The sequence below is a fragment of the Myxocyprinus asiaticus genome, chromosome 23 (assembly GCF_019703515.2).
Source record: "Myxocyprinus asiaticus isolate MX2 ecotype Aquarium Trade chromosome 23, UBuf_Myxa_2, whole genome shotgun sequence".
Taxonomy (NCBI): Eukaryota; Metazoa; Chordata; class Actinopteri; order Cypriniformes; family Catostomidae; genus Myxocyprinus; species Myxocyprinus asiaticus.
Genome location: NC_059366.1, coordinates 25,826,607 through 25,838,827, shown reverse-complemented (window position 1 = coordinate 25,838,827; position 12,221 = coordinate 25,826,607). Strand labels below are relative to the sequence as shown.

The 12,221-nt window shown below is 46.6% G+C and overlaps 1 protein-coding gene across 1 annotated transcript in view; it reads right to left on the bottom strand.

Annotated features, from left to right (window-relative positions):
* LOC127414027 (phosphatidylinositide phosphatase SAC2-like) overlaps positions 1–12,221 on the bottom strand; it is a 36,568-nt gene that overhangs the window by 19,342 nt on the left and 5,005 nt on the right. The window contains exon 3 of the mRNA XM_051651676.1: positions 11,501–11,637. Coding sequence (XP_051507636.1) covers positions 11,501–11,637 — 137 coding nt within the window. The remainder of the gene's footprint in view (positions 1–11,500; positions 11,638–12,221) is intronic.

Sequence of the window (12,221 nt, the reverse complement as noted above, 5' to 3'; positions counted from 1 at the left end):
TCTGTTCCCTGATGGAGGGAATGAGACGTTGTGTCGATGTAGTGACACTAGGTGTCGATCTTGAGAGCCCGAGACACCTTCAGGTCTTTGAGAAAAGGCCAATGAGAATTGGCGAGTAGAATTTGCATGCCACTCCCCCCGACATACGGGTATTAAAGGGAGGCAGGAATGCGGATTCATTCAGGTTTTTGCACTGAGGAGCCGAAACAAGGTCCCGGCCATTACAGCGGTGTAGTTCAGCCTGTGGCAAGAGGGACACAACGTCTCATTCCCTCAATACGGGAACGGAGGTTACGACAGTAACTGAGACGTTCCCTTTCTGTCACTCACTCGACGTTGTGTCGATGTAGTGACACTAGGGGTCCCTATACGAAACGCCACAATGGCTGAACTGTGTTACGTGAACTGCCGATGCAGGTGTAGGCAAGCTACTGTGAGCGTAGGAACAGATGCACTCGGACTGCACGTAGCCTCCCCAGATGCCACAAATTGCATGTAATTCCCAACAACCCTGAGGGGGGGGGGGGAGGAGACGTATCTAGTATGGGAGCAGGCCATGCCAGGCCTTTTCTCTCTAAGTTTTTCTCTCCACAGAAAATTAGATCTGGCTGGGGCCTTTAAATGCTCATAAAATGCACCGGGGGAAGGCGTTCTTTTCCATTCCTATTCTTTCAGGGGGAAAAGACCCCACGGAGGCCACACCCTGCCCTGAAGGGGAGGGTAAAAAAGTGGCGAATACGTCATATGGGCCTAAGGCCGCACATGGAAGAGGCATGGCGGTAGGTCCTGCCCTTCGTAGCGGAGGAGCTCTACAAACGCAGCGACCGGGGCAGAGAGGGCTCTGCCAAGGGAGACGCGGGTCTACCGAAAAAGGGAGACTGTACCGTGGAAGATATATCACAGGAGGTTACCAGGGTAACCGAGACCTGTGGAGCACTTCCCCAGTACAGGGCATGTTAGCACATGTACTGGGTCCGACTACGAATTCCTCCGCTGAATTCGTGAGCCAGAGGGCTAGGAGGAAGGACATTCAGGGTTCACAGGTCGTGAACATGCATGGGAGAGAAGAGCGCACAGCTTCACTTCATGGAGGGGAAAGGCGCTATACACAAGCGGTACACCCGGCCAGCTGCCCCGCGTAACGAAACTTACCTGTTCATACCTGAAAGAACACAGGACGAAACCGGCTCAACCCGGAGATTGTAAAATCTCACGAAGGTACTGGGTGTTGCCTAGCCCGCTGCTCTACAGATGTCTGTTATAGAGGTGCCATTGGTCAGTGCCCAGGAGGATGCCACACTCCTTGTGGAGTGTGCTCGAACCCGCAAGGGGGCGGGCACGGACTGGGTCTGGTAGACCAAAGTGATGGCGTCCACGATCCAGTGGGCAAGCCTCTGTTTGGAGACAGCATTCCCTTTCCACTGTTCACCAAAGCAGACAAAGAGCTGCTCAGAGCGTCTAAAGCTCTGTGTGTGATCCAAGTAAATGCGCAAAGCACGCACCAGACACAGAAATGATAAGGCTGGGTCTGCCTCCTCCTGGGGCAGTGCTTGCAGGCTCACCACCTGATCCCTAAAAGGGGTCATGGGAACCTTGGGCACATAGCCCGGTCGGGGTCTCAGGATCACGTGAGAGTCTTCCGGACCAAACTCTAGGCACTCTTTGCTGACAGAGAACGCATGCAGGTCCCCAACCCTCTTGATGGAAGTGAGCGCGGTCAGGAGGGTGGTCTTCAATGAGATGGCCTTTAACTCAACTGACTCTAGGGGCTCGAACAGTGCCCTCCGTAGGCCTAAAAGGACCACGGAGAGGTCCCATGAGGGAAAGAGGCGTGGCCTAGGAGGGTTCAACCTCCTGGTGCCTCTCAGGAACCTGATGATCAGGTTGTGCTTACCGAGAGACTTACCTTCAACAGCGTTGTGGTGTGCTGCTATAGCAGCTACGTAGACCTCGAGAGTGGAGGGGGACAGCCGCCCGGCCAACTTCTCTTGCAGGAAGGAAAGCACTGACCTGACTGCGCACCTCGGGGTCTTTGCTACGGGAAGAACACCACTTAGCGAAGATACACCACTTCAGGGAATACAGCTGCCTTGTAGAAGAGCTCTGGCCTGAGGGATCGTGTTAAACGCTGCGGGCGGTAGACCAGTTAGGTCTTCCGCGTCCCAACCAGGAACCAGACATGGAGATTCCAGAGGTCTGGGTGTGGATGCCAGAGGGTGCCCCATCTCTGAGAAAGAAGGTCCTTCCTCAGGGGAATTTGCCAGGGAGGTGCTGTCGGCAAGGGGCATGAGGTCCGAGAACCAGGTCTGGGTGGGCCAATACGGAGCCACGAGAATGAACTGCTCCTCGTCCTCCCTGACCTTGCACAGAACCTGTGTAAGTAGGCTCACTGGGGGGAACGCGTATTTGCGCAGCCCCCGGGACCAGCTATGTGCCAGCACATCTGTACCGAGGGGAGCTCCCATCAGGGCATACCAGAGCGGGCAGTGGGATGATTCCTGGGAGGCAAACAGGTCTAACTGTGCCTTGCCGAATCGACTCCAAATCAGCTGGACCACCTAGGGGTGGAGTCTCCACACTCCCCTGAGTGTCACCTGCCACGACAGAGCATCTGCTGGGCGTTGAGGTTGCCAGGGATATGAGTGGCCTGCAGCGACCTGAGTCACCGCTGACTTGGCGGTTTATATAAGACACTGTCGTCGTGTTGTCCGTCCAGACCAACATGTGCTTGTTCTGGATCAATGGCAATAGCCTCCACAGGGTGAGCTGTACTGCCAGCAACTCGAGGCAGTTGATGTGCCAACGCAGGCAAGGTCCTGTCCAGGAGCTAGCGGCTGCGTGCCCATTGCACACAGTGCCCTAGCCTGTCTTGGAGGCGTCCATTGTAACCACGACGCGCCTGGACACTTGCTGTATGGGGACTCCAGCCCGCAGGAACGCAAGGTCTGTCCAAGGGCTGAAGAGGTGGCGGCAGGCGGGCGTGAGAGCCACGCGATGTGTGCCATGGTGCCATGCGTACCTCGGGACTCGGGTCTGGAGCCAGTACTGTAGCGGTCTCATATGCATCAACCCGAGTGGCGTGACCGCCGCTGAGGATGCCATATGCCCCAGGAGCCTCTGAAAGTACTTCAGTGGGATCGACATTTCCTGCCTGGATAAATTCTGGCAGTTCAGCACCGACTGCGTGCACTTGTATGTGAGGCGCGCTATCATTGACACTGAGTCTAACTCCATGCCGAGAAAAGAGATGCTCTGAACTGGGGAGAGCTTGCTCTTTTCTCAGTTGACCCGAAGCCCTAAACGGCTGAGGTGCATGAGTGCCCTGTGTGCACACAGTAACTCTCGAGAGTGCGCTATAATCAGCCAGTCGTCGAGGTAATTGAGTATGCGAACGCCCACTTCCCTTAACGGGGCAAGGGCTGCCGCTGCGACCTTCGTGAAGAGGCGAGGGGACAGGGACATGCCGAAGGGGAGGACCTTGTACTGATATGCCCGACCGTCGAACGCGAACCGTAGGAAGGGTCTGTGTCAAGGTAAAATCGAGACGTGAAAGTACGCATCCTTCAGGTCTACCACCGCGAACCAATCTTGATGCCGGATGCATGTCAAAATGTGCTTTTGCATCAGCATCTTGAACAGGAGTCTTTCCAAGATTGGCCGCAACCCACCGCCCTTCTTGGGAACAATGAAGTAAGGGCTGTAAAACCCCTGTCTCACCTCGGCTGGAGGGACAGAATGGCGGTGCTCTCGTCCTTCACTAAGTTGAAGAGAACGCCGCGGAACCGGGGCGGGCGCCTGGAGAATTGAATCGCATAGCCGAGTCGGATGGTTCTGGCCAGCCAGTGCGACGGGTTGGAAAGCGATAGCCATGTGTCCAAACTCCGGGCAAGGGGCACTAACGTAAGGATTGTATCCGATATTCCTGGGGGCGGGGCCTCGCGGCGGGGAGGAGCAGGGAGCGCTGCTCCCGAGGAAACCACGCTGAGGGGACCCTCAAAGCACTTGGCTCCACGCGCTCGGTGTAAGGTGGGTCAGCAACTGAGGAGGAGGGCCTCTTGGGCCGTCCTCGAGACTCGTCACCACCGGCCGGCTGGGGTGGCCGCGTTCGTGAGGCCCAGGCTGCAGGCACTCGGTGTCCGGTAGCCGTGGGGACGGTGACCGTGAGCACTGGCGGTGTGACCTGAGGAGAGAGGAAACTGCTCTTTTTTTGACAATGTGGGTACCGCAGCCCATACGGGGTGCGGCGAACAGAAAAGAAAAAGGGAACAAAAGATTTTCCTCCCAGCCCTCCACCAGGGGATGGAGTGGTCTGGCTACCAGCTCCGGAGTTCCCGCAGACAACTCGATTCTCGGGTGTCCCATCTCAGGGGCATTTGGGAGCCCTTCTGGGGGTCTTCGCGGCCGGCCGAGAAGCGGGGAGTGTCCCTCTCCTGCGGGGGGCTCTACGCTGGGGCCGAGTGCTGGGCTTGGGCGGTTGAGTTTGTGTCGCCGCAGGGGGATGCCCTCGGCGAACAGACGGGGTGCGCACTCTTGAGCCGCGTCGGGGCAAGATGTGCTGAATGGCTTCTGTCTGTTGCTTCACCGCTGAGAACTGCTGGGCGAAGTCCTCGACGGTGTTGCCAAAGAGGCCGACCTGGGAGATGGGCGCGTTAAGGAACCGCACCTTGTCCGCGTCCCTCATCTCGACCAGGTTCAGCCACAGGTGGTGCTCCTGGACCACAAGCATGGACATCGTCTGCCCGAGTGCACGCGCTGTGACCTTAGTCGCACGGAGGGCGAGATCGGTCGCCAAGCGCAGCTCTTGTAGCACACCGGGATCAGAACTACCCTCGTGTAGCTCTTTCAAAGCCTTGGCCTGATGGACATGTAAGAGGGCCATGGTGTGCAGGGCGGAGGCGGCCTGACCGGCAGCGCTGTAGGCTTTAGTCTCCAGAGACAACGTCGTCGCTCAGCGGGCACAGGTATGCCGCGAAAGGTGCCCTCCACGATTGCGTCAGCTCATCGTGCACTTCCGGGAAGAAGGGACTGGAGGGAGGGCATGGCCGCGAGTGGCACGCTGAACCCAGAAACCAGTCGTCAAGCCGCGAGTGCTCAGGGGCGGGTGGAGGGTTCCACTCAAGCCCAACACTCGCGGCAGCCCGGGCAAGCATGGCGGTCAACTCCGCGTCGGCCTCAGACTGGGCTGCCACACCCGAAGGCGGCAGCCTTGTTGAGTCCTCGGTGTCCGACATCACCAAGGCACTCTCCGATGAAGCGATCGACATCTCATCTGGCTCACGAGCTCCGAAAGAGACATTAGGCTGGCACTGAGGTGAGCTGCCTGTCTCATCCCAGAACTGGACAGGCGCAAATGAGCGTACCGGGGAGTGGGCGGTACGTGGGGGTTTACCCGGCGGAACCGTACCCATTGAAGTCCCCGAATCACCTTCAGCATCAACCAGGGCAGCCTCGTACCCGTAGGTAGAAGGACCAGCGGGGGTGACAGCTGAAGTGGCTTTCCCTCGAAAGAAGGAAGCTGCGACCGCAACGTTGCCATGGTCATGTTCTCGCAATGAGAACATGAACCATCCACGAACGCTTCCTCAATGTGATTTTGGCCCAGGCACGTGAGGCAGTGATCGTGACCGTCAGAGGCGGAGAGGTAACGACCGCATCCAGGAACTGCACAGAGACGGAAGGCCATCTTTAAAAGACGGGTCTTTAAAAAGACGTTCAACGTCACTGTGCCTGCTCTAATAGAGGAAATAAACTCTTTTAAAGCGCTACTGAAGTGCCCAGGGGCGTAGTCTGCAGTGGAGTGCAGAGTGGAGAGAAAGCCGCTGGAATGCGCCGTATGTCCAACAGCACATGCTTCTGAAGAGGTGAATGGATCAGTAGTAGTATTCAGCTCACTGAAATACAACCGCTCAGCTCTGAAGAAAAAATCTGAATGAATCCGCATTCCAGCCTCCCTTTTATACCGGTACGTCGGGGGGAGTGGCATGCAAATTCTACTCGCCAATTCTCATTGGCCTTTTCTCAAAGATCTAAAGGTGTCTCGGGCTCTCAAGATCGACCCCTAGTGTCACTACATCAACACAATGTCGAGTGAGTGACAGAAGGGGAACAGAAATAACGACTAGATTCAAACTACCCAGGAAAGCTGCCTGCTATCCAAGTAATACGAGGGCAATTATTCTGTGACATACAACTGAAGTAGAGATTGCACTCTAGGAGAATGGATTACAGTACCTCTGAAAAGACTCATGACTGTTTCACTTACATGGTTAAAATTTTCCTTTCAATCCAAGAGGCTCTCCTGAGAGACTGACTCCTTAGAAACATCATGCTTCCTCTGGAACCCCTTAGAAACACACACCACTACTCTTCCACTAATTATATGTCAACCATTCACTACACAAGAGGACTAAAATATCTAATGTGTTGCCATGGGTCTAGGCGTTAACTGGGCACACTAAGAAGTGGGAATTTGGGAATACTGTCCTGTAAATTCTATGAGGATCGAATGAATAATGACAAGAAATAACTGTAGATGTTAGAGCAAGACATCATTTTCAATTTTCTTTAAGGTCATTAAATCAAAAAATTTTCAATATCTGTCCAATAAGTGGAAAGGTAGTATTTGGGGTAAAAAGCCCCCCTGTTGCAAGGGCTAAAGGCCTCTATTAAATACACTGTTTTTCTTAAGAGGGGGAGTAGATTTATTATGAAGAATGTTCAAAGTTGCATTGACTCATCCAATCATAATAGAGATTAGTTTGCTTATAGAATACTTGAGATGTAATAAAATTCCAAATGTGTTTGAAATTAATGAAATGAAATGACTTTTTCCTAAGGTCATTATTTTGAGTAAGCATATATCTTAATTTGTTACTCAAAAAAAGCATCTTGCTGTCTCAAAATTATTTGCATTAGTTGACAAATTGTGCCCTATAACTATTGCCCTGAGGCCTGTACCATGAAGGTCACTGAACAAACTCAGGGTTTCAGGATTGGTTTCAGGTTGACACATTCAAACCAATCCAATCAGGTTTAATTGGTACCATGATGCAGCTCATCAACTTTCCCTGTCAACTCAGGCTTCGATTCTGACTTTAAGATTAGATTACGCACTCTTGCACATAATTGAGTGATGTTTGCAGCGCACAACCAATCCTGTGAGAGAATGCGATTCACTTCTCAGCAGGATTTACCTCTCTGCTGAAAGCTAATGATTATGAAAATAAGAATTTAAATTCATTTAAACTGTGCACAAGACATTGTTTTAAAAATATTAAAAATTAAAATGCATTTACACTGCTCAAGAGTTCAGCATGAAATCATGAAGACTTAAAACACATGATTTACACAGTACAAGGGATAACTGTCAATTTTTGAAGCAATTCAAGACATTTACACCACAAGAAGAAACAGCGGCTGCTACGAGAGCTCAAGAGGACAGCTGCAAACAAATTCTTAATGTGAAAATAAACAGCTGGCATATCAATGCGCAAGTAAATTAGTCTAGGTCCACAACAAGAACACACAGGCTTATTCATTTTAAAAGCTTACATTTATTTACAATATAAAAGATTTTATATTAATTTGAATTGAAAATGTATATATCATTCAAAACTATTACAAATAAATATAGGCTACTATTGATTACAAAATGAATAGAGAGTATAAAGATGAGCCTCCACATGCGGAGTCTCCGCGGTGACATGCACGACGAGCTACGTGATAAGATGCGCAGGTTGACAGTCTCAGAAGCGGAGGCATCTGAGACTTGTCCTCTGCCACCCGGATTGAGGTGAGTAACCACGCCACCACGAGGACCTACTAAGTAGTGGGAATTGGGCATTACAAATTGGGAGAAAAGGGGATAATATATAAATAAAACTGAACAAAATATATTTAGGGTAATCAGAATAGCAGCTTTGAAAGTAACTGGCTTAAACCAGAACCCCCACAGTTTCTAAGATGGAGAGAAACAATTTCGGAAATATACCAAATGGAGAAAGTAACATTTAAAATTAATAATAAAAGTCTGGAATGTGAACATAAATGGGATTTGTTAAAAAATATTATAAATTAATTTAGATAGATTGTTTCCAAAACAAAATTAGTTAAAATATTAGGTATGAGGTCCTATCTCATTTAATATTTTTAAAAAAAGGAGGTGATGCCTTAACTTTCTTTCCACTTTATTTGAAATAAAATATAACATGTAAACGAATGAATTACACATGTTATTTTTGGAATACGTTGTGAATGGTTATTTGATATGGTTATTCAAACATCGTGTTTTTTTATTTTTTATTTCTCTTTCTTGGTGTACAATTTGTACATTGTCTTTAGTAAAAAAAAATATGCAGAAATAAAAAGCATAAAAAAGTGAGCACTTGAAATACTGTATGCAAAACAATTGCTACACAATAATAAGACGTATTTGTTCTTTTTACAAAAGACGTATTTTCTGTACTGCTTATTTTGCTTATTGCTTATATAATTATAATTATAACTTCAAGTAAAATACTGTATATTCATCTCGAGTCCATGAAAGTAAGAAGGGGTTTGGGTGGCATTCACCCCTTTCCATAGCAATCTTGAGCTTTTAATATTTAGAAATGATTATTTTTTGCAGGTATCATATTAATCCATCTTACTGGCTGTTTTATAGATAGCCTAATATATTACATTTATATATTCAAAGATATGTTTTGCTAAGGCTAAAGAGGGTAAATGAAAAGCAATTAAAAAAAAATCTTTTTTTTTCTCCCCAATTTGGAATGGCCAATTCCCAATGCGCTCTAAGTCCTCGTGGTGGCGTAGTGACTCACCTCAATCTGGGTGGCAGAGGATGAATCTCAGTTGCCTCTGCGCATCTTATCATGTGGCTTGTTGAGCGCGTTACCGTGGAGACGTAGCGCTTGTGGAGGCCCGCACTATTCTCCGCGGCATCCACGCACAATTTACCACGTGTCCCACCGAGAGCGAGAACCACACATTATAGCGACCATGAGGAGGTTACCCCATGTGGCTCTACACTCCCTAGCAACCAGGCCAATTTGGTTGCTTAGGAGACCTGGCTGAAGTCACTCAGCACGCCCTGGATTCGAACTGGCGACTCCAGGGGTGATAGTCAGCGTCTTTACTCGCTGAGCTACCCAGGCCCCTCAAAGCAATTACATTTTTAATAAAATCTAACATTATCTGTGACTAAACTAAAACTTACCTGGCTAGCCACCGAAACTGGCTTCATGGTACGAGCCTCTGGTATCTACACTATATCAATATAACAGCCATGGGGGTCCTTTTACCCCAGGCAAGGGAGCTTTTTACCCCAAGAATATATTGGCATTATATTCATGCTGTTTAGCCAGAGGGGAACTAGCCCCCACAGTGAGCCTGGTTTCCCCCAAGCAGAGGTGGGTAGTAACGCACTACATTTACTTGAGTACATTTTTAGAAAAAATTTACTTTTAAGAGTAGGTTTAATAGTGGGTACTTTTTACTCTTACTCAAGTTAATTTCTAATTAAGTTTTTTTTATTTTTACCTCGTTACAATGGGCGACGTTCCTGTCATTACATTACTGGTTTTAATTAAATACAGTAAGTTTTAATAAATGCGTAATTTATTGAGAGATTTTTTAACAGAATTTTTACGACAGCGGAGCTTTGCAGCTGCGCTCTGTCACTCGAGTCAAGTCCACCACTGCATCAGAAGCAAGCGCTCAAAACAAACACTTTCTTTCATCATGCAATGCCTTAATTTTACACCAAGACAAATGGATATTTCAAGATTAGAATTGCAGCTCCAACTTAAGAAAACTTGCTGTGGTGAGTTGGGGCAATTGTGATAACGTGTCTGTGTCATGGTGATGGTCATTTTCAGGGTGATGCTGTAACTATGGGCTCTACTGACTTCAGTTTCTAAGTATACATTTTTATATCAGTGCTAAAATATATCAGTGCCTACTCTATAAATCTGTGTGAACATCCACGCTAAGTGTAAATGCCTTTTGCTCTGCCTATCGCGTGCATGTGTGATTACTGGAGCGCATCTCTGCGCATGCACACGGCACAGCAACTATTGCGTTTGACATATGTGGCGTGTTTTTCTCATGGAAAACAGAGAACAAACTCTGAACTTAAATAAGCCTAACATGCTTCCAAATACAGAGATATGGTGCAGTTTACCCTTACTGTAAAGAACAAATAATCTAAATTCTTTCTACACTGAAAATACTGTAATTACACTGAACTGCGAATCCATACAGGACTTTAAAAAGCTGTAAAATAGTGACAGTATGCATTAATAAAGCAAGATCTTGCACCGTTTTATTGAGCATTTTATATGACTGGGCCTGTGAAATATTGTACACGTTTTTCACTGTAATAATTACTAGAAACTGGTTTCCAAACTTCTCTTCTAATTGACAGATTCGACCAAATCTGTCAAGCATCCTTAAAGTAATAGTTCAGCCATAAATTAATGTTCTGTCATCATTTCCCCGCCCTCATGTTGTTTTTGTATTTTGTGGAACCCGAAAGATGTTAGACATAATGTTAGAGACTGACAGTCTCAGTCACCATTCCCTTTTAAAATATGAAGGAAAAAAGCATGCAATGAAAGTAAATAGTGACTGAGGATAATATTCTGTCTGACTTATCTTTAATTGTGTTGCATTGAAAAAAGAAAGTCATACAGGTTTGGAAAAACTTGAGGGTGAATGATGAAATAATTTCCAATAATAATAATGATAATAATAATAACAATAATTATTATTATTATTATTTGTATTATTCTGTAATATATGTTAAATGTGCATTATGTCATGGAATATAGAGGCATCCATTATGTTACATATGAAAGTAACTAGTTACTCGCTACTTGAGTATTCTTTTAATTGGATACTTTTTTAATCTTACTCAAGTAATTATTAACATCATTACTTTTACTTCTACTTGAGTAATTTATTTTTTATTCTTTTCAAGTTATTGTGCTTTTACTTGAGTACAGTTTTTGGCTACTCTACCCACCTCTGCCCCCAAGGTTATTTTTCTCCATTAACCAACATCTTATGGAGTTTTGTGTTCCTTGCCACAGTCGCCTTCGGCTTGCTCACTGGGGTTCTAAATACAATTATTTATTTATTTAATTAATTAACTATTTTAAGACACAATTTACAATCACATTTTTATCAAACTGCACAATGATGACTCTTAAGACATTACAGATTTTACAACTTCATTTTCTGTTAAAGCATGATTTTCTGTAATGCTGCTTTGAAACAATGTGTTGTGAAAAGTGCTATACAAATAAAAATGACTTTACTCGACTTGATATAAAGATATAATAAGATATCATGTTTTTAGCTACAGTATATCGCCCCGGCTCTATTGCAATATAGTTTAATCAAATCCAGCATGGATGAGGTTTGCACAATTAGACTTTTTCCATTGGCTTTATTTCATAATGCGTGAAAGCTATTACCCCTAGTGAGTATCATTCACCTCTAATTCCAGATCCTGTGGTTCATCCTCTGAGAGTGGAATGACTACTATCTTGGTGATCTTGAACACTTTGTGGTCTCCTGGCAACAGGCCCACCAGTGCTTTCTGGCGAATCAGAATCAGGCCCAGAGGAAGATCTGCACAAAAGGGGAGGAAAGAAGTGTGTTATGAGTGCAGAGTTCCAGTCCAGACACACCTAAGGCTATGACAGCACATCTTCCTGCTCTAACTGGCAAGGAAGTTTAAGCTGATGATTCATTCTGATGGCAAATACTCTCATAACAATGACTTCACAGACATTTAAATTGAGGTGCAGTGCAGTCATACTTTCACTAACTGCTCAAACAAAATCAATAGATGAAAGCTCTCCCAGCAGCAGGTAACTCTGAAATGTTTGGTTGGAAAATTTAATGAGAACAGCCTGAGCTCTTTGTACGAACGGTGCAAGGAAATATCAGGTTTGCCCACTGGATTCTGTTACAACATAAGTTATGTACAGTAGATAGCTAGAGAGTCAAGATATGGCTCATTTATCTGTGTAGTCCTTCCCTGAAATTGCATAAGAAAAACAGAGCAGTCAAGCATGAAAGGCCAACCAATTATTTTACTATATACATAGAGATGTCAGCACTAAATGCTTACTAAAAGTATTGCTATTCTCACACTAAAAAAGGAAGAGACCCACACTCACACCGATACAAATAAAGTATACCTGTTAACA